This window comes from Chiloscyllium plagiosum, unplaced genomic scaffold (genome assembly GCF_037043375.1).
Source record: "Chiloscyllium plagiosum isolate Xiang-an unplaced genomic scaffold, Cpla_swu_hap1 HiC_scaffold_26, whole genome shotgun sequence".
Taxonomy (NCBI): domain Eukaryota; kingdom Metazoa; phylum Chordata; class Chondrichthyes; order Orectolobiformes; family Hemiscylliidae; genus Chiloscyllium; species Chiloscyllium plagiosum.
The window spans coordinates 14,791,205-14,814,951 of record NW_028270164.1 but is presented as its reverse complement, the minus strand read 5'-3'; the positions used below and the strand labels follow the sequence as shown (position 1 = coordinate 14,814,951).

At 40.6% G+C, this 23,747-nt stretch overlaps 1 protein-coding gene across 5 annotated transcripts in view; it reads left to right on the top strand.

Moving 5' to 3' along the window:
* Window positions 1–23,747, top strand: part of LOC122563090 (AMP deaminase 2-like) — a 186,116-nt gene that overhangs the window by 83,154 nt on the left and 79,215 nt on the right. For all 5 annotated transcript variants that reach the window (XR_006315480.2, XM_043716506.2, XM_043716505.2 and 2 more), the window contains exon 2: window positions 22,293–22,426. Coding sequence is in view for 4 of the 5 variants with exons in the window: in XM_043716506.2 (XP_043572441.1) it covers window positions 22,293–22,426 (134 nt within the window). In the remaining variant the exon portion in view is untranslated. The remainder of the gene's footprint in view (window positions 1–22,292; window positions 22,427–23,747) is intronic.

The window sequence follows — 23,747 nt, the reverse complement described above, 5'->3', positions numbered from 1 at the left end:
GTTAGGTATTGACAGGATAGATCAAGTGACTCCGAGGATAAAGACAGGAGAAGTATGCTTGAGGGAAATCAGGAGGGCAAAAAGACGACTTGAGATAGCTTTGGCAAATAGAATTAAGGAGAATCCAAAGGGTTTTTACAAATATATTAAGGACAAAATGGTAACTAGGGAGAGAATAGGGCCTTTGTATGGAGCCGCAGAAAATGGGAGAGATATTAAACGAGTATTTTGCATCAGTATTTAATGTGGAAAAGGACATGGAAGATATAGAATATATAGGGTGACATCTTGAAAAATGTCCATATTACAGAGGAGGAAGTGCAGAATGTCTTGAAACTCATATAGGTGGATAAATCCCCAGGACCTGATCAGGTGTTCCCTAGAGCTCTATGGGAAGCTAGGAAAGTGATTTCTGGGCCTCTTGATGAGATATTGCCAGATATGAGTTGCCAGAAGACTGGAGGTTGGCTAATGTGGTGCCACTGTTTAAGAAGGGTGGTTAGGACAAGCTAGGGAACTATAGACTAGTCAGCCTGACGTCAGTGGTGGACAGTTGGAGGGAATCCTGAGGGACAGGATGTGCATGTATTTGGAAAGACCAGGACTGTTTAGGGACAGTCAACATGGCTTTGTGCTTGAGAAATCATGCCTCACAAACTTGATTGAGTTTTTTGAAAAAGCAACAAAGGATTGATGAGGACAGAGCGGTAGATGTGACCTATATGGACTTCAGTAAGGCGCTCGACAAAGTTCCCCATGGGAGACTGGTTAGCAAGGTTAGATCTCATGTCATACAGGGAGAACTAGCCATTTGAATACAGAACTGGCTGAAAGGTAGAAGACAGAGGGTGGTCGTGGAGGGTTGTTTTTCAGACTGGAGGCCTGTGAGCAGTGGAGTGCCACAAGGATCGGTGCTGGGTCCTCCACGTTTCAGCATTTACATAAATGATTTGGATGTGAGCATAAGAGGTAGAGTTAGTAAGTTTGCTGATGACACCAAATTTGGAGGTGTAGTAGACAGCGAAGAAGGTTATCTCCGATTACAACAGGAAATTGATTAGATGGGTCAATGGGCTAAGTGGCAGATGGAGTTTAATTCAGATAAATTTGGGAAAGCAAATCTTAACAGGACTTCTACACTTAATGGTAAGGCCCTAGGGAGTGTTGCTGAACAAAGAGACCTTGGAGTGCAGGTTAATAGCTCCTTGAAAGTGGAGTTGCAGATAGATAGGATAGTGAAGAAGGCGTTTGTTATGCTTTCCTTTATTGGTCAATGTATTGAGTACCGGAGTTGGGAGGTCATGTTGCAGCTGTATAGGACATTGGTTAGGCCACTGTTGGAATATTGCGTGCAATTCTGGCCTCCTTCCTTTCGGAAAGATGTTGTGAAATTTGGAAGTGTTCAGAAAAGATTTACAAGGATGTTGCCAGGGTTGGAGGACTTGAGCTATAGGGAGAGGCTGAACAGGCTGGGGCTGTTTTCCCTGGAGTGTTGGAGGCTGAGGGGTCACCTTATAGACATTTACAAAACTATGAGGAGCATGGATGGGATAAATAGGCAAAGTCTTTTTCCTTGGGGTTGGGGAGTCCAGAAGTAGAGGGCATAGGTTTAGTGTGAGAGGGGAAAGATATAAAAGAGACCCAAGGGGCCAGTTTTTCATGCAGAGGGTGGTACTTGTATGGACTGAGCTGCCAGAGGAAGTGGTTGGTACCAGAGGCTGGTACAATTGCAACATTTAAGAGACACCTGGATGGGTATATGAATAGGAAGGGTTTGGAGGGATATGGGCCGGGTGCTGGCAGGTGGGACTAGATTGGGTTGGGATATCTGGTTGGCATGGACGGGTTGGACCGAAGTGTCTGTTTCCATGCTGTACATCTGTATGACTCAGCACCACAGCTCTGAAGAAACATTTGAGGTGCAATTAAGGATGTGAAGATTAGGTTCCCCTACAGTGTGGAAACAGGCCCTTCGGCCCAACAAGTCCACACTGACCCTCCGAAGAATTAACCCACCCAGACCCATTTCCCTCTGACTAATGCTGACTATGGGCAATTTAGCATGGCCAATTCACCTGAACTGCATATCTTTGGACTGTGGGAGGAAACCGGAGGAAACGCAGACACTGGGAGAGTGTGCAAACTCTACACAGACTGTCACCCGAGGCTGGAGTCGAACCTAGCTCCCTGGCACTGTGAGGCAGCAGTAATTATCACTGAGCCACCATGTTGCCTGTAAATGGTAGTGTGAAGAAAGGAGGTTTCATAGCTTATTGATTACTATCAACTTCTAATCATGATGATTTGCACTATAGTGGTGAGCTCTTTGTTTAAACATCATAAACAGTGCCTGGTACGGAACAAGAATGGCAATCTCTGCCACGTTTGCTGCATAGAAAAAGGTTAGGCAGTAAAGGTGTTTGATTCACTCTGTTTTCTCTGGGCATTTTCCTCGGGGAATCCGTGTTAAACTGAGGTTATTTTACTTCCTAGTATTGTGTATGTTTGATGACAAGTGGTCTTTTTGATGTATTGATGACACATGGAAAAGATGATGTTCATCAGGAAGTGGGTAGCTTTAAAATGTTACAGATGATAATTGCTGAACCACAATGAGCATTGAGATTTCACATACCGCCATTATTGAAGAATCTCTAGCTGGTTTTAGGTGTGTCTGGTTCTGGTATTGTACCTTTTACAAAGCATTTGCAGACTAAAAAGTGATCATAAGGTATGACAACTGAAGCACCTCAGTGCATTCCAAGTTTTTTTTTTCTGTTTGAAAGTGAACACATTTGTTCATAGATTTATAATTATTATGTTATTTTCCCATCTATAAAACCTTATTTCCTGTTGCCATACTGTTGTGTTTTTTTTCCTCAATCATTAATTGCTTCTACACTGGAAATTACTTGTGGAAACCTGTATTTCTGTCATGAGAGCCTCTTCGTAGTGGATAATATTGTCCTTTTTTCTACTGGAGAAAACCTATAACGTTCCAATTAAGTCTACTGGCTTAAAATTGATCTAAGTTTTATTACTTAGTTACAAGTGCTATTGAATTGATGTTTTATGTTAAAGTATCCAAATGTATAACTTTAAAATGGAGATTGAACTGTTGCTGCCTCACATGAGGAAACAATCTCCCACCTTCTCCTCTTCAATCAACTAAAAATATATAAAACAAATTGGTGCATGTAAAATACAAACAGAATTTATAACTTTTAAGGTAGGAATTGAATTTTGTCATTGTGCCTTGCTCCAATTTACCATGGCTTTCTCATCCCACTTCACATGAACATGGTTTTTATATTGTATGCAGTTCAAAGTGTGGTCAACTCATAAGTTACATCAAGTTGAGTAGGTGGAAACTAACTAATGCAAAAATGTGGGGCTCAGTTCAATAGATGACACTTGAATTTGTGTGACTGCCACATCAATTCAGATTACTGAGGTATTGTACAATTACACTTGTGTCAATGTTTAAATATGAATCTTCAAATTAATTCAGCCTCCTAAAGGATCATGGTATGTGATTGATACCAACACACAATGATTGATTTAATTTGGTTTTGGCCTGATTTTTTTTATTCTTAGATTATGAAAAGTGAGATTCCACTGTGAAGTTCAACTTGGAATATTGATATTTATTCAAAATCAGTGCAAATATATCTTTTTATTGAATGCTTCTGAAAAGAGAGACAGATTTCATGGTTTTGTGTCTTGCATTTATCAGAATAAGTCCAAAAATGTCACATTTCAATTGTTTCAAAAAAATAATCCTGGTATTTGGTTGTGTTCAGGAGAACTTGATTTAGATTGTTGTAAATTTTTTTTATACTTGTCACATTCCATTCAATTATAGGTTATTTTGTGGCAAACTCTTACTGAAACAGTTACCCAAGAATTTTGCTTTTTGGTACAAATTTGCTCGTGATTTCCATTTTATGCACCGGACTCAGTTCTGGGTCATTTAAGTGCAATAATCTTGGAAGACATTCTCTTACTTCCTTTGTATTGTGGCAACAATTATTTTAAAATTCACTTTAGCTGTGTTTTGTGCTATGTGAATACAGTGTTCAGGTCAAGTTATATAAAGTAGATCACAGCTTGCTATTTCTGTCATCATCTGCGAATCTCAGTGCCGATTCGCTTAAAGACACTCCAGAGAGAATGGCAACCAAAATTGTACAGAGTATTCTAAATGAAGAATCTTGTTAAACTTAAGAGGATGCAGTAAAGAGTTACAAGGATGTTGCCAGGACTGGAAGGTTTGCGTTATAAGGAGATGCTGAATAGGCTGGTGCTTTTTTCCCCTGGACCATCTGAGGTTTATAAAGTCATGAGGGGTGTGGACAGGGTGAATAGCCAAGTTCTTTTTCCAAGGGTGAAGGCATAGATTTAAGGTGAGAGGAAAGATTTAAAAAGGACCAGAAGGATAACTTTTTCACGCAGAGGGTGGTGTGTGTGTGTGTGGAACGAGCTGTCAGAGGAAATGTTGGAGGCTAGTACAATTACAATATTTAAAAGGTATCTGGAGGGGTATATAAATAAAGAAGGGCTTAGGGGGCTAAATGCTGACAAGTGGGACTCCGTCAGGTTGGGACGTCTGATTGATTGGCATGGATGAGTTCATTCGAAGGGTCTGTTTCTATGCTGTATGAGCCTATGACTCCCTCTCTCTCTCTCAGTTGAACACTTTCAAAAATCATACTTTTATCAAATTATGGTTGTAAGTTTTGAGATTACTGTTCTTAGTTCATGAACTAGATATTACTAACCTATGTTTTCAGTGCTAATTTAATTTCTTCTAGCCCACCAGCACTGGTAGCTATTCTTAGTCTAATGATGATATCTCTCAAACTCTAGAATGTAACTGATCTATAGAGAAAATAGAAGTGGTATTTAGACCATAAGACCATAAGACATAGGAGTGGAAGTAAGGCCATTCAGCCCATCGAGTCCACTCCGCCATTCAATCATGGCTGATGCGCATTTCAGCTCCACTTACCAGCGTTCTCCCCGATTTTGGGGATTACTCTGAACACAGGGTGATTAGAGCTATGCCTCCATGCTCAGTAGTCTGATGGGTGATATTTAAAGCATCTTTGTAATGTTTCTGCTCCTGTTGAATAAAATGTTTTTAAAAAAAACAGCTGTCTGCTTTCCATACACTGTTCATTTTTAAAATGTTTCGAATCATAGACCAATCTTGTCAAGTGGGCATACTAGTCACAGTGCTCTTCAGAAATTCACCTATGATGGTCATCTGATGGGCATTGCTGATAAAACCAAACTCAGAGCAGCAAAAGTTGAAGGAAGTAACTCATTGTGAAGCGAGAAAGCAAAATTAATACAAGGCAAGTATAAAATTATGATGAAAAAAGAAGTAATTCTTTTAGTCTTCACTACTCATAAGAATTGTGTTGGTAGTGATCAAGAATAAAGACACAGATCTTGATAGTTTTTGCTAAACAATATATCCGACAAATGCAGAGCAACAATAAAAGAATATTGAACTGCATAACAATAGAATATATGCTTGAGAAGGTACCGACACTGTCAAGAAATTGTCAACAGATGATTTTTAGGACTGGTTCCTGTTGCAAAGTTGAATTTAATTGCAAATTGTTTGAATGCTTAAATCCTCAAATATTTCTTTTTTGTTGTCAACCTTGATGTGAAAAGAAGAAATTAATCGCAGGGCTGCTAATACACATCTTAAAAATAATCTGTATCAAAACACAATGTGAAATATCACTTCATATCGTGACCAAACAAAAACAGGGCACTGGGTTCAAACGAAATTGCGGCTTTAGGAAATACACTGGAAAGTAGCTCCTCTTGTAGAGAGTGATTAGGACTTTGAATGGACTCCTTCGTAAAAAGCGGACTGTAAAAACATGATTCGGCAAATTTTAGGATGCTTATAGTCATTGAGATTGACGCACAAAAAGGTTCATCAGCCAATTGCATCTATGCCAATCAAAAACCACCACCTAATTATTCTAATTCCATTTTCCTGCATTTGGCCAATTTCCTTGACTTCGTGAGTGCACAGTTAAATACATCTTAAATGATAAGACGATTTCTGCCTCTAATGCCCTTAAAGCGCATGAAGTTCCAGGTTCCCACCACCATCCGGGTGAAAAACTTCTTCCCTCACATCTCCTCTTCTGCCCCTTGCCTTATATCTATGCGCCTGGTCATTGATCCCTCTTGATGGATTAACTAAAATGGTTTTAATGACCTTCATCTTTTAGCATCATTTCATTTTCTTCACTTTTCTCCCCTGCTTTTTACTATTTGAATGATAGCAATGCCAGCATTCATTGGGCTCATATAAAGCAAATAGATATTTTTGAGGACTACTTCTACACAAGAAACTGTACCTCTTGGTGCCTGTTCAGATATTGAATAATGAAAAAATTAATAAAGTTGTAGAGCATACACATTAGTTTTACGACTGCTTTAGAATTTGTTCCATTGAAATTGCAATCCATCATTTTGAATTCAGCCAATATTACAGTCAAATTTCACGTTCTCTGACTTCATTTTTAAGCTTACTATCACATATTTAGTGCAGTACATACCTTGAGTCATGTTAGGTTATTTCATTACATCAAAGTATACCTCAATACATGATGTAAAATGTCCAGCAATCCTGAGAGTGGTTTTCCTGTTTAGCAATATTTGTTAGTTACATCAATTTTCTTCCAATTTGGGGATAACTTTTTGTCTTAAGTAAAATTGCAATATTAACCAGTCAGTTAGATTATGGTTCTAAGCTGATCATTACAATTTTACCATCTCAATTTACTCAAATATTTTATCAAACAATAGACAGCATTTAAATTTATTAATTTCTTCTGCATAATATATTTTCATAATAGATATGAAAAGCACAGTGAAATCCAGGAATCTGACTGTTCTAAGTTTTTACGCTTATGTTGTAAAGACAGTATCATTTAATTGATGTAAGTTTGCTCGCTGAACTGGAGGGTTCGTATTCAGACGTTTCGTCACCATACTAGGTAACATCATCAGTAAGCCTCCGGATGAAGCACTGATGGCATGGCCCACTTTCTACTTTTGTGTTTAGGTTTCCTTGCGTTGGTGATATCATTTCTTGTGGGACGTCATACCCTGTTTTCTTTTCTCAGGGATGGTAAATGGGATCCAAGTCAGTGTGTTTGTTGAAAGAGTTCCGGTTGGAATGTCATGCTTCTAGGAATTCTCATGCGTGTCTCTGTTTAGCTTGTCCTAGGATGGGTGGGTTGTCTCAATCGAAGTGGTGTCCTGCCTCTTCTGTATGTAAGGATATTAGTGAGCGTGGATCAAGTCTTTTCTTGGCTAATTGATGTTCATCTATCCTGGTGGCTAGTTTTCTGCCTGTTTGTACAATGTAGTGTTTGTTACAGTTCTTGCAAGGTATTTTGTAAATGACATTAGTTTTGTTTGTTGTCTGTGCACAGGGTGTTTCAAGTTCACGAGCTGCTATTTTAGTGCGGTAGTAGGTTTGTGGGCTATCATGATGCCAAGAGGTCCAAGTAGTCCGGCAGTCATTTCTGAGATGCCTTTGACTTTGGGAGAGTGGCTAGGTTTTCTGGACATGTTTTTGTCTGCTTGTTGGGGTTTGTCGCTGAGAAATCGGAGGACTGTGTTTATTGGGTACCTGTTCTTTTTGAATACACTGTATTGGTAATTTTCCTCTGCTCTACATAGTTCCTTTGTGCTGCAGTGTGTGGTGACTAATTGAAATAATGTTATAATGCGGCTTCATTTGTGGATGTTGGGATGATTGCTTCTGTAGTTCATTATTTGGTCAGTATGTGTTGTTTTCCTGTAGATGCTGGTTTAAAGTTCCCCACTGGCTGTTCATTCTACTGTGACATTGAGGAATGGCAGTTTGTTGTTGCTTTCCTCCTCTTTAGTGAATTTTGTGCCAGTAAGGGTATTATTGATGGTCTTGAAGGTTTACTCTAATTTGTTTCATTTAGTGATGACAAAGGTGTCATCCACATAGTGGATCCAAAGTCTGGGTTGGATGGTTGGCAGAGCTGTTTGTTCAAGTCTCTGTATTACTGCTCTGCTGAGAACCCTGATATTGGAGATCCCATGGGTGTTCCATTGGTTTGTCTGTAGATTTTGGTGTTGAAGGTAAAGTGGGTGGTAAGGCATAGGTCCACAAGCTTGACGACAATCTTAAAAAAAAAAAAAAACCCTAGCCACTCTCCCCTACGTCAAAGACATCTTGGAAATGACTGCCAGACTACTTAGACCTCTTGGCATCATGGTAGCCCACAAACCTACCACCACACTAAAACAGCAGCTAATGAACTTGAAAGACCCTATACAGACAACAAGCAAAAGTAATGTCATTTACAAAGTGCCTTGCAAGAACTATGACAAACACTACATTGGACAAACAGGCAGAAAACTAGCCACCAGGATACATGAACATCAATTAGCCACGAAAAGACATGACCCACGCTCACTAATACCCTTACATACAGATGAGGAAGGACAACCCATCCATCCAAGGACAAGCAATCAGAGACGCACATGAGAATTCCTAGAAGCATGGCATTCCAACCGGAACTCACTTGGATCCCATTTACCATCCCTGAGAAAAAAAAAACAGGGGTATGACATCCCACAAGAAATGATATCACCAACCCAAGGAAACCTAAACATACGAATAGAAAGTGGGCCATGTCATCAGTGCTTCATCCAGAGGCTTACTGATGATGTTACCTAGTGTGGTGATGAAATGTCTGAAAACTAACCTTCCAGCTCAGCGAGCAAACCTACATCTGGAACCTTAACCTGAGCTACAAATCTTCTCAAAACTTGCTAGTATCTTTTTAATTTTACTTTGATTGTGGACCGCACTGGATAATGGACAGTGTTTTACAACAAAAAAAAATGAGCAAATTGTTGCTCTACTGAAACTCATTGTGGGTTGTGTTTGTACTGTTGCTTTGCTAATAGTGGGGGAAAGGTGTAAGAGGTGGTGTTCTTACTCCAGTGTCCAAGTACAAGGTGAGATTCATTAGCTACTGGATTCCTGATTGTTGTGTGGAGTTGTGAATTCCAATAGGCCGTCAGCTTGACAATAACTATTTGATTGGTTCCTGGGTAGTTGACAGCCTGTGATGTATAAACAATACTGGCAGAAGCATTTAGAGAGCTGAAAAGGCAGATGGTGTCTCTATTGTTCTTTCTCTCTTCAGTAAAATACCCAAAGCTTGAATAAAGCCAGTTTATTTACTCCCACCTGTTGTTGTAAGGGTCTTGTGATAATTCAACTGAGTCTATTAATCCAGAAACTCTGCTAATGTTCTGGGGGCCTTGTTAAAATCCTGCTATGGCAGATGGTGAAATTTGAATTTAGCTTTATAAGGATGTTGCCTGGGTTGGAGGATTTGAGCTACAGGGAGAGGTTGAATAGGCTAGAGCTGTTTATCCTGGAGCGTCGGAGGCTGACGGGTGACCTTATAGAGGTTTATAAAATCATGAGGGGCATGGATAGGATAAATAAACAAACAAAGTCTTTTCTCTGGGGTGGGGGAGTCGAGAACTAGAGGGCATAGGTCTAGGGTGAGGGAGGAAAGATATAAAAGAGACCTACGGTGAACCTTTAGATGCTGAGGGTGGTACGTGTGTGAAATGAGCTACCAGAGGAAGTGGTGGAGGCTGGTACAATTGCATTATTTAAAAGGCACCTGGGTGGGTATATGAATAGGAAGGGTTTGGAGGGATGTGGGCCGGTTGCTGGCAGGTAGGACTAGATTGGGTTGGGATATCTGGTCGGCATGGACAGGTTGGATCGAAGTGTCTGTTTCCGTGCTGTACCCATGCTGTACATCTTTATGACTCTTAAGAGTCTACTGATGACCATGAAATCATTGTCAACTGTGAGAAAAATCTGTCTGGCTTATTAATGTCCTTCATGGAAGGAAATCTGCTATCCTCACTAGTCTGGCCTACATGTGACTTCAGGGTCACAGCAATATGGTTGACTCTCAAATGCCTTCTGAAATGGCCCAGCAAGCTACTCCATTGTATCAATTGTGCAAAGTCTGAACAAAAAAATGGAACTGGATAGATCATTTGGCATTGATCTAGGCACCTCAGCAACCCCACAAACAACTAAACTCTGCATTCCTGTCGCAACTAGTCATGAATGGTGGTGTATAATTAAACAACTCTCACTGGAGGAGGAGGCTGCAAATATTCCCATGCCCAAAACATCAAAGATAAGGCTGAAGCATTCACAGCAATCTTCAGCCAGAAGTGCCAAGTGGATGATCCACCAGTGATCCTGAACATCATTGACACTGTTCTTCAGCCGACTTGAATCACTTCATGTGATATCAAAAAACAGTTGGGAATTATGGATACTACAAATGTTATAGCCGAGCTGTTCAAGTACAGTTACAACACTAGCATCTCTGTGACAATGTTGAACACTTGCCCAAGCATGTTCCGTACACACAAAGCAGGACAAATCCAACCCGGTCAATTACCGCCCCATCGGTCTACTCTTAATTATAAGTAGAGTGATGGTAGGTGTCATCAACTGTGTTAACAAGCAACACCTGCTCGGCAATAATTTGCTCAGTCGCACCTAGTTTGGGTTCCACCAGGGCTACTCGGCTCCTGATATCATTACAGTCTTTGTTCAAACATGGACAGAAGGGCTGAATTACTGAGGTGAGAGTGACAGCACTTGACGTCAAAGCTGCAATTGACCAAGTATGACATCAAGGAGCCCTTGCAAAATTGAATCAATGGGTATCAGGGAGCAAAACATCTGGTTAGAGTCATACCTGACATGTAGGAACTTGGTCTTGGTTGTTGGAGGTCGGTCATCTCAGCTCCAGGACATCTCTACAGGAATTCCTTAGGGTCGTGTCTGAGGCCCAACCATCTTCAGCTGCTTCTTCAATGACTTGCACTCCATCATAAGGTCAGAAATGGAGATGTTCACCAATGATTGCATAATGTCCTGCATTAGTTATAACTCAGTTAGTGAAGCAGTCCATTTTCAAATGCAACAAGATCTGGACAATACCCAGGCTTGGGCTGATAAGTGACAACTAACATTCACAGCTCACAAATGTCGGGCAATGACCATTTCCAAAGAGAAATAATCTAATCACTGTCCCTTGACATTCAATAGTGTTACTATCACTGAATCCCCTACTGTCAACATCCAGTTGAGTTGACAAGAAATTCAACTGGACTCACTATATAAATACAGTGGCTCCAAGAGCAGGTCAAAAACTAAGAATACTGAGGATACTCCACTCCTCTCTTGATTCTCCAGAAGTCAGGAATGTGATGGAATGCCTCCATTTGCCTGGGTAAGTGCAGCTACAACTATATTCAGCCTTGACAGTACCATAAACAAAGAAGCCTGATTACCAACACATCCACAAGCATCCATTCTCTCCAATACCAATGCCCAGTAGCAGCAATGTGCACTATTACAAGATGCACAACAGAAATTTATGAAGGCTGCTTAGACAGCACCTTCCAAACCCATAACCAAGTCCATCTAGAGGAGAAAGGCAGTAGACACTTGGGAGCACTACCACCTGCAAGTTTCTCTTCAAACCACTCACCATCTTGAGTTGGAAATACGTCACCATTCCTTTACTACCGCTGGGTTAACATTCTGGAACCTTGCCCCTGAGGACATTGTGTGTCAACTTGCGTGCAGACAGTAGAGCTACTAGAAGTAGCTCACCACCACCTCCACGACCACTAGGGAGGGACAATATATGCTGGCCAGCCAATGACTCTCTTGTCCCATGAGTGAATAATACAAAAGTTACTTTTAACCAATAAGCTGGTATGTTTTTATAGTTGGTGAACCAATCACTCTGTATCTCCTGTGAAGAAGAGAAAGAACTGAAGGAACGGGAAAATTTGTAGGAGTCCTGCCACTGAAATGCTTTGCCATTTTTCTGTTCTGTGTAAGGATTTTTTGTGGAAGTAGTTTCATGTTTTAACATCACAGGGTTATATGTCAACAGTTTACAGTCATTTACTTGTGGTTACAATCTATTTGTAATTTATTTGTATCAAAATTGATTAATTTCCAATCTTGGGCTGTATCTTCTTCCCTTCAACAGACCTGATATTTTTAGGAATTGTTAACTTTATTCTTGAAATTGGTCATCAAGTACTAAGTTTATCATCATTATTGTGGGCTTGAACTATTCACTATGGTGTGATTATAGTTCATATTTTAAAATTAGCTGTTAGACCTCTCACACTAAACAATGACTTGATACAAGGAGCTATAAACCAAATGTTATTGGCTGAATACTCAGCAATTGATTAAATTGTAGTCAGGATCCTGTCAGACTCTGCAAATGACTGCTGAAATCGGAGTACTATTTCAAAATTTCTCATCATATGTGCAGTTTGATATGGGGAGTAGTCAGTAAAATGGAACAGGTGGCTTATTATCCAAACATGTTTTCAGGCTGAGAATTCTTCTAATTTTCAGCCTCAATCTTGTCAGAAAATGAAATGATTGTCAATTTTACATTGTTTCTCCAAAGTAGTTGTAAATAATTATTATGACACTGAATATTTTATTCATTGCATACTAAATCAAGATTCTAAAATGTGGGGTAATATGCTATATTTAATAATTGCAAATTTTTTCCATCCCGATCTTGGTTGTGACTTCTCATTAAGGGTCAGGGCAACATATTCTATTTCTACAGAAAGTGATCAAGTTGCTGGACTGTATTGGTTACAGTATTTGTTCCATACTTTTGAAATATTATCTGTGCTTGTTGGAACATACTGTAGCTTGGTAACTCAAATTGGCTGTATTGGTAAAACACTCTCTCGCCAGGGAATGAAACTGTTTGTCTGGATTAGGTTAAGCCAATGAGTGGTATTCTTTCCAGATGCAGTGGAGATTTGGGAGTCTCTGCTTGAGAAAGTGTAAATGGAAATTTTAAGAAAACTGGAAAAATATCCCAAATTGTTTGTTTGATAGGTAGGAAGAGGTTGGGTGATGATGTATTTGACAACCTTACTCTGTGGTTTAGTAGAATAATCAATTGGAATTTAGGTGGGAGGTTCATGATACAAAGTCAGCATTGGGATGTATTGAGCATGCAAAAGTACAAGGAACTGACAAGTTTGAGAATCAGTCTAAAAAATATACCAATTCTCATTTTTGAGATAAATTAATGGGAATATTTTGCTTCCCGCAAAGACTTTCTGAAGTGTAATACAATACACCGGAGAGCATTTGGCCTATTTCACTTGCGCTTGCTCTTTAAGAGTCTCAATCCAGTTAGCCCCCATTTTTCTGCTCTTTCCTCATAATTCAGCAAATCTTTCCCTCGTGTATATCTAGTTTCTTATTTGGCAGATACAGAAGTAATTTTCTACACCACCTGTTCAGGCATTGTATCTGAATGCTTTATTTACAAAACCATGTTAACGAATTAATGCATCTTTTGTCTAATTTAGTAGTCTAAAGCCACTCATTCCATTTTGAGAATTTATCTTGTAAGAGTGACCTTGAAAGCGTTGTCATCCTTCTTCGTTTACATTGTGTATGGTATTGGATTACTATCTGCATCACAGCTGTCCTTGGTGTCTTGCAGTTTGGACATTTTATTTTTAATAAGACTGGAAAATTTTGTGATTCAATTGTCAGGAGGGTTAACTTTCTAAGCATGAAAATGAAAATATCTGTGACTTGCATACACAATTAAGATATCTATATCCGTCCAAGTTCTTACACTCAACCTTTTACAGGTGACCACATAATCCCCACTGAATCACAAGACTTGTTGTTTATGAGGATAAAGCTGCTATATGTTGAAACATGAAATGTATTGAACAAAACTAAAGCTGAATTTCATTCAGTGGTTAATTTATAGAGAACATTCTGTACCTGGATGATGTATGTTGTGTTGACAGTTATAAGATCTGTCTGGTTGCCAAAATTACTACAGCAGTGCTTCTCATTTGAAATGATTACTTTAAAACAATTTTTAGTCATTTTAATGGAATTTTCAGTAAATTATTTATCTGCTTTATCATAAAAATATTTCACAATTGTTCAGATAAATTTGAAAGAACTTTGCCTGATTTCTCTCTCTCTCTCTCTCTCTCTCTCTCTCTCTCTCTCTCTCTCTCTCTCTCTCATACACTCACACACTCTCTCACACACACACACACACACACACATACTCCACCCTGCTTTGTCTGCCTTTTTTTAATTCTGTGATTGTCTCACTAAAATGTAATTTTACATCTTCATTTTAGTATGCCTGCCCTCCAGCAGTTGAGGGTTCTCCAGCTTTTCCATGCAAAGTTAAAACCTGGGATTTAATTCAAGTATGCTACCAGGTTACCCACAAAAACGAAATTGCATACTTTTCTGAAATTCGGAGGTCCTTCTGGAAGGGCACATGCCCTTCCTGAAGAAGGGCATGTGCCCGAAACGTCGAATCTTCTGTTCCCTGGATGCTGCCTGACCTGCTGTGCTGTTCCAGCAATAAAGTTTCAGCTTTGATCTCCAGCGTCTGCAGACCTCACTTTCTCCTTCTGGAACATACACTTGCCTTATAAACTGATGACAGCCTACCTCTCAATAGCTCATATTCTGGTTGACCAGGGACTACAAATTCCCAGACCAAGGTACGGATATTGATAACATTTGCTGCAAGCTCAGAAAATTAAATCTGAGTTCCAAAATAACTTTTTTAAAAGTTAAACGAGGAGCTACTATTTAATAGGAACAAATGTTATAAATCAAAACTTTTGTAATCTCCTCCGATTTTGTACTATGAGGCATTTGATGTAGAAAATGAACAGAAACCAACGACAGTTATCAATTGACATCTGTCATATTAACAACTTGTGCATATGGTCTCTTCCACTTGCTTCCTTTTCTGTGACTAAATATACTTTGAGACCATGGGCATAACTTCTGCTGTTTTCTGCAGGATAAACTAATTTAGTTTATGGTTTAATTGCATTCTATTTTTATATTTACAATTTTCTTGTAATTACAGTAGACATCTGGTTGCTATACTAGCCAAAATCTATTAATGTAAGGTCATCTGAGATAATGGAGATAAATGTTATTGGTTCTGAGTGTCTCGTATTTTTAATATGCCTTACAGAGTGTTTATTATGAAAGTATGAATCAGATGTGTTTTCTTGCTGGTTTACATGCTTTGTGCAGGTGAAAGGATGAGTTTGCCCTTTTCCAGTGCTAATTTCTCAGTGGCCACAATAGTTCCAGATTATGTTTTAACAACATCAGTCTACATCTTTTGCTCTTTATTACAACAACTTCTTAAAGCAGGGAATGTGGGAGACCTGATATTGAGTCATTTGTACACCTCACAGATGAAATCATTTGAAAATCTGTTTGGTGATGGTTTATATTGATATTTTGAGGTACAATTTATAGGAAGCAGTGTGAATATTTCTTGAACTATATGGTAGTCTTTCTTTCTGTACTAAGATCATAATGTTGGTGTTGACCATGATCGAAGCAGCAACCTGTTGTTACATAAGATATAAAATGGAGTACTACTGATTGCATAACGCCTCACATTCAATCTGATCAACCTGGCCGCATTCCTGTTGTTATTCATTTACTGCAGAACTGGCAGTTGAATTGGGTAGCTGACTGCTAACAGGAGTGTGATCATTATAAATAATGTCAATAAAAGCGCAGGTCTGAGTCAGGAAAGCAGGGACTATCTCTTCAATGCCTGTTCACTATCTACAAAGCACAAATCAGAAATGTTCTAGAATCCACTGGCTTGGACGAGTGGATTTAAACAGTGTTTAAAAAAAACCTGACACCATTCAGACCAATGAGTGATTGTTTGACCACCTCCCTCTTCAACATTGACTTCATTCAACACCGTAGTGGGAACAGCATGTACTATCTACAGAATGTACTTCAGTAACTACTTTCTTTCAAGATGGTGTTGGGGTAGGACCCTTCAGCTGGAGCTTGTCCACTCTGGGTGTTTCTTTTTCTTTTTTACTTTTTTTTTCTGTATTTTATCTCTCTGTCCTTTCTTTTGGGCAACATCCTGTCTTCAGTGCGGATTCGGACTCTCAGCCCTAGTGCGGATACAGCATAGTGGTCTCCTGGCCGAGGATGTGATCTCTTGATGGCATATGGCAGTCTTTTGGCTTGGTGTGGACTTTGGCCTCGAGGTTATTCCAGAGAGGTTTCTTGCCCTCAAACCTTGAAGTCTGGCGCAGTCTGGAAGCTAGGTGCCAGCCTCGATCTGGGTTGGAAGGACTGTAGTTCTGAACGTTTTATTTCTCTAGTTTGTAATTTTATTCTTTGATCTGTAATGCTGGACTTTTTAAATTTCTTCCTTTTTCAAATTTATTTTTCCCTAAGAACTTGTGGTGAAAAATCTGTACCTAGGTACCTTTTTACCTAAGATGGCGATATAAGTGGCGATGTGTAAACTTTTCACTGTACTCATTTTAAGTACCTGTAACAATAAAGCTAATTCAAGTTAGCAAGTCTCCACTGATGGCGCTTCCAAACCTGTGACCCCCATCTCCTAAAAGCACAAAGGCAGCAGAAGCAGCAAGTTCACATCCAAGCCCCACAACTTCCTATTTTGGAGCTATATTATCATTCCTTTGTTGTTAGATCAAAATCCTGGAACTATCATCTTAGCAGTATGTGGATGTCCCCAAGGTTCAAGAAGGCAGTTCATCACAACTTTTTCCACAGCATTTATAGTTGGACAATAACTTATAGCCTGGCCAGTGACACTTACATCCTTTGAACTTCTAAAAATAAAATGCATCACTTATTTCATGGTTTATTGCATGCAGAACCTTGGAACAACTGTTTTATATATAACTCCCGCCATTGTTTCCTTCCTTTGCTATTTCTTAGCCCCATCCAATTTGATTCTACTTCTTGATTTGCCCATTCAAAGATCCTCTCCTATGAGTGCATCATTGTCATTTCTTTATAAGAATTCAACCCCAGCTCCTTTTCCTCTTGGATTTATCCCTCCTAAATGTGGGGATATCCTTGGATATTTAGTTCCCAATCTTGGTCATCCTGTAGCCATATCTCTCGAATGGCAATTAAATAGTACCTGTTGCTAATTTTTGCATTCACACCATCAGACCTTTTTGTAAATGCCATGTCCATTCCAATAGAGTGCCTTCAATACCAATTTTAACTACTCTTCCATTTTGATCCCATTTGACTAACTGCCCATTACTTGTAGTAGCTTTGTCATGGAAAGTTACATACTCAAGTATCTTATTCCTACTCATGGTTGTAACTCAACTTGGACAGATGCTTTGATGCTTTGTCTCAATACAGCAGGATTTCAAACATGTAGCTTTGCTAAAGGTCTGTCTGAATTCGGCTGCTAAATATAGCTACCCAGATAAATAATGAATGACTGCAGTCACTGAATTGTGCCACTGCAGAAGGATAATGGCAGATGATCTGTTAGAGAAAGCAGAAGAACATTTTGTCTTTTTTGTTGTTGGCATACAGCCTTCCAATCCTTTAAAGCATCTTTTTCTTACTGTTGCATCCACAGGTAAATGCAGTTCAAAACGTTGGCTGCCGTGTTGAAGGGAATCAATTATTAAAGAATGTGTTTATGAAGAAATAATTACACTGGAGAATAAAATATTGGAATGTAAATTAGAATCATTTGGGAAAATTGAAATTATTTGGATGTTCAAAGTTTGGGAGAAGATTTGTAGCTCGAGTGCTCGTTGTTGTGGTTCTGTTCGCCGAGCTGGAAATTTTTGTTGCAAACGTTTCGTCCCCTGTCTAGGTGACATCCTCCGTGCTTGGATGTAGATTATTTGGATGTAGATTCTTCAGAAGCTTGATATAATGATGGATTTTTAGGGACATCAATACCCATTGCATATAACAAAGCAAACAGTCGTTCTTGCTGTTCTTTAAAAGAATTGTCCAATTAGTCTCACTCTCCATAGTTTCCCCAGAGCTGTCCAATTTCTTCCCTTTTGATTTGGAGATGCCGGTGTTGGGCTGGGGTGTACAAAGTTTAAAAATCACACAACACTAGGTTATAGTCCAACAGGTTTAATTGGAAGCACACTAGCTTTCGGAGTGCCGCTCCCACAATCACCTGCATGTCCTTGGTGGAGTGGGATGGGGAGTTGAAGTGTTGAGCCACGGGGTGGTTGGGTTGGTTGGTCCGGGTGTCCCAGAGATGTTCTCTGAAACGTTCCGCAAGTAGGCAGCCTGTCTCCCCAATATAGAGGAGGCCACGTCGGGTGCAGCGGATGCAATAAATGGTGTGTGTGGAGGTGCAGGTGAATTTGTGGCAGATATGGAAGTATCCCTTGGGGCCTTGGAGGGAAGTAAGGGGGGAGGTGTGGGCGCAAGTTTTGCATTTCTTGCGGTTGCAGGGGAGGGTGCCGGGAGTGGAGATTGGGTTGGTGGACCTGACGAGGGAGTCATGGAGGGAGTGGTCTTTTCGGAACACTGATAGGGGAGGGGAGGGAAATCTATCCCTGGTGGTGGGGTCCGTTTGAAGGTGGCGGAAATGATGGCGGATGATGCGATGTATATGGAGGTCGGTGGGCGGTGGGTGAGGACCAGTGGGGTTCTGTCCTGGTGGCGGTTGGAGGGGTGGGGCTCAAGGGCGGAGGAGCAGGAAGTGGAGGAGATGCGGTGGAGAGCATCGTTGACCACGTCTGGGGGGGAAATTGCAGTCTTTGAAGAAGGAGGCCATCTGGGCCATAGCAGATGGCCTCCTTCTTCAAAGACCACAATTTCCCCCCAGATGTGGTCGACGATGCTCTCCACCGCATCTCCTCCACTTCCCGCTCCTCCGCCCTTGAGCCCCGCCCCTCCAATCGCCACCAGGACAGAACCCCACTGGTCCTCACCTACCACCCCACCAACCTCCATATACAGCATATCATCCGCCGTCATTTCCGCCACCTCCAAACGGACCCCACCACCAAGGATATATTTCCCTCCCCTCCCCTATCAGCGTTCCAAAAAGGCCACTACCTTCGTGACTCCCTCGTCAGGTCCACACCCCCCACCAACCCAACCTCCACTCCCGGCACCTTCCCCTGCAACCGCAAGAAATGCAAAACTTGTGGCCACACCTCCCCCCTTACTTCCCTCCAAGGCCCCAAGGGATACTTCCATATCCGCCACAAATTCACCTGCACCTCCACACACATCATTTATTGCATCCGCTGCACCCGATGTGGCCTCCTCTATATTGGGGAGACAGGCCGCCTACTTGTGGAACGTTTCAGAGAACACCTCTGGGACACCCGGACCAACCAACCCAACCACCCCGTGGCTCAACACTTCAACTCCCCCTCCCACTCCACCAAGGACATGCAGGTCCTTGGACTCCTCCATCGTCAGACCATAGCAACACGATGGTTGGAGGAAGAGCGCCTCATCGTCCACCCAGGAACCCTCCAACCACAAGGGATGAACTCCGATTTCTCCAGTTTCCTCATTTCCCCTCCCCCCACCTTGTCTCAGTCAAATCCCTCGAACTCAGCATTGCCTTCCTAACCTGCAATCTTCTTCCTGACCTCTCCGCCCCCACCCCACTCCGGCCTATCACCCTCATCTTAACCTCCTTCCACCTATTGCATTTCCAACGCCCCTCCCCCAAGTCCCTCCTCCCTACCTTTTATCTTAGCCTGCTGGACACACTTTCCTCATTCCTGAAGAAGGGCTTCTGCCCGAAACGTCGATTCTCCTGTTCCTTGGATGCTGCCTGACCTGCTGCGCTTTTCCAGCAACACATTTTCAGCCTTGAAACTTAAGTGATCCAGAATGCTGAAACACATTTTGATATAAAAGTCATGACAATTGGTCTTGCTAATTTTTTTTCTTAATTTTAGCAATCAAAATTTTTTTTAATCATACTACTATTTGATTATCCAAATCCCTCTCAATCTATTAAATTGACCAATGTTTTTCCTGTGAGGAAGTTTGGCTAAAGTTCTGGAATTGGTGCCCAGAGTTTTTGTCAACTCATCTGTTCACATTAATTAATAGAAAAATTCACATCCAGCCATTCCCAGGTGTAATTCTGATTTTCTCAAAGGCACTTTAATAGTTCTGATTGGCACATTCTTATTACATTAGACTATTTGGACAGAATGCTATCTTTCAGGAAAATAGTTAAAATTTGGGCCAGGATGCATCTACCATGAGTCTGTATATGATATCCTATCAGTCCATATAATGTAAAGAGTAGGAGACCATACATTGAGGAAGATAATACGCATTCAAAATATTGGCATGCTTTTAACTTTCACCTTTTCTATATTGGTCAACAGCAGAAAACTTGTTATTGTGGACTTGAGATTGCCACACAGTGTAGTATAAGAGCAAACCGACTTATTAAAATGATTAAGTTGCTTGTTTAGTATTTCTCACATTTGGAAGTAAGTTTTGTGATCTTGGAATTCGTTGAGTCAATGCAAACCGAGAGTTTAAGCTGCTCTTTATAGTTTGCAGTGAACATACAATAGCAGTATAAATTCTTTTGTAGTCTCTTTTAATACATTTATTAAAATACATTTATTAAATGTTGGTGAGTCAGCGTCTTAAAGGAGCATGCAATTTCAGACACATACAATAATCTAATTAGTTGCATTGTCACTGACAGCCATTGCAACAACAGGAGGGGCAGGTGGAGTCCAACAGACAAAGTAGGCAAGCTGTTGAGCTGATTGTCCATTCCATTACTAATGTTAGTTAATGTGTACTATGAATAAAGATAAAATGTGTAAGAATAATCAAAAACCTCTGAGAAAATGTTAGCTTTACAGGCAATACAGTATAGACACTACTGTGAGAAGTGTGGCAATCAGTTTGTGTGTAGTGTACTCTCTCAAATGTCAATCTGGTAATAACCATTTAATCTGTTTTTGTGATGGAGATTTGAGAAATAACATTGATCACAAATAACTTGCCTTTTGTTGTTTTGAAGTAATGCCATAGGATCTTCCAGCTTCCCTTAAGTAGAGGGAAGCTTAATATGTAATCCAAAAATACCCCCGCCAACAGTGCATAACTCCCTCAATACTGCACTGGAGTATTAATACAACATTTTATGCACCTGTGAGATTGAACCTGCAACACTGGCTCAGATATTCTGATCAAAGTCATTTAGAGCAGCCGAGATTGGTGTGTGCATCAGGACCATGTGGAATCCTCAACGCAATTGACTGGGAATTGTATAGAAAATTAAATATCTGATGGGCAATTTCCCTGCGACTGGAAAACTCTGAAAAGTCCATTTTAGTCAGAGAATTTGGATGATTGTGATTCACTTAAGCTTAATAGTTACTCAGATGGAAATCTGAGGATTAAAAACATACTCTAACTCTTGTAGTTAACTTACCAGCGACATCACCCCAGCCAGGTTCCTGACTCTATTGCATTTCAGCCCACCCACCTCCCCACCAGTAGCCCAACCAATCCCACCTTTACTACCTGAGCCCCATCTCTGAATTGTGCGGAAGCTCTCCCACCTGTCTGACTCATCAATAATTCTTCCCCCTGACCAGATCCCATGTCCCTAATTTCCCCTGTCCCCTATCCCATCCACCTAGTAGCCTCCTCAGCTGATGCAATACCCCCTCACCCATTGGGCAAAATATATGTCATCATCCCCTCAACCAACTGAAGCCCAACTTCTCAATTAGCTTCCAAGCTTGGATTTTTCCAGGAGCTGTCAAAATGGCAGGCTATGCTGTTGAACATTTAAATCTGTGAACACAACAAAAGGGAGCGTGCTTGATATAAAGGTATCTTTGCTGTATTTGTGGATTCCTGGACAGGTTTGTAATAGGATGCGCCAGTCCAGGAATCTACATTGCAGAAGACATCTAAATGTAAGTATATAAATTTCAATCTGATCAAGATGGAAATAGTGTTTCTGACCCTGATCAGTGTATCTGAGCCACTATGGCTCAGAGGATAGTGTACAACCAACTGACACACATATGAAAATACACCACTTTGATAATAGCTTGTCTTCAACTATGTGAAATTTTGAAGTCCAAATCTATGCTTCTGAACTAACTCTGGTAAATGAAGTGGTTGCCTAGGCATTTTGAATGTGATGAATAAATAATCACGTCTGGCATTGTATGTTATTCATATTTAACTTTAATTGTAGCCTGTTAATTTTTTTTTGGAGGTAAACATTGCTGCAAATTTCTAACCAAAATCTCTTTATTTGCTTACGCAGATGTGCATAACAAGACTGGGACTCTAAAGCAAATTCATTGCTCTCAGTCACTGCCTGGAACCCCACTCTCACTCAAATCTTTTCCTATTCATCTACCTACATCCATGGATGGGAAGTATAAGGAGATTGCAGAGGTAAGTGATTTACTTTTGCAGGCTACCTTTTATCTTCTCTTCCCCCCCCCCCCCCCCCCCCCCCCCACTGCTGAAGGTGAGAAGAGAAAATGTATTCACTCTTTCTTGTTAGTCTTTTCTCTGTAAGCAATATATGTCAAAACCTATTGACAGATCTCAACAAAAGTTGGTGCAAAAGTATATGGTTCAAGGAAGAACTGATTAGTTTTTGGTGAATACGCAGACCTGGATCTTGTTTTATTTCTGTCAAAGACCCATTTATATTCAGAGATGGGGGGGGGGGAAGTAACTTTTTAAATATGTTGAGGGATGTTTAGTTAGACTGTGTTTTAGGCTCTGACATCTGCAGCAAAGGTATTAGTTACAGCTGGCAAGTTTTAACCAGAGATTTCAGGGTAGGTTGGTGGATGTGGATTAGTCTGAAGCATGCTTGGTGAAGTATGACTTCTTAACAAAATGATTTCTTCTATCAACGTTGTAGTTCTGGAGCATTAATGCGATAGGGACAAGTGACATAGGCGGAAGGAGAAAAGAGGTCCTGCAAAGGGAGTTCAGGAAGAAATTGAAAAGCTGGACCTCGAGGATTACTTCTTATGCTATGTGCTGGTGAGGCTAGGAATAGGAAGATCGCACAGTTTAATATGTGGCTATAGAACTGGTGTAAGAAGGAGGTTTCTGGTTTGTGGATGATTGGGATGTATTTGTGGAAGATGGGACCTGTACAAGAAGGACTGGTTGCACCTAAACTGGAGGAGCCCCAATATCTGGCAGAGAGGCTTGTTAGTGCCACTCAGGAAGGTTTAAACTAGTGTTGTGGGCAATAGCAACCATAGCAGATCTAAGTCAAGTAAAATCACCAAGAAAGAGTTGGAGAAAAGGGCAGGAAGACTAAGAGGAAGAACAGACAGGCAGAGGTTACTAAACACAGCAGAACTGGTGATCTGAGGTGTATTTGTTTTAAGGTAAAGAGTATGAAGGTAAGGCAAATTAACTTATTTGTATGCGTTAATCCAAGTTCTATGATGTTGCAGCTATTATAGAGACTTGGCTGAATGAGGGACAAGACTGGTAGCTTCATGTTCCAGGATTTAGATGTTTCATGCTAGATGGAGAAGGATGTAAAAGAGGTGGAGGAGTTGTGTTACTGATCGAGGAGAATATCACAGCTGTACTGCCAGAGGGCACCTTGGACCACTCATCCAGCAAGGCCATATGCATAGAGCTCAGGAAGAGAAAAGGTGTAATATCTTCAATGGGATTGTTCAATCGGCCTCCCAACAACCCTGCAGGTGATAGAAAAGCAAATACGTGGACAGATGAT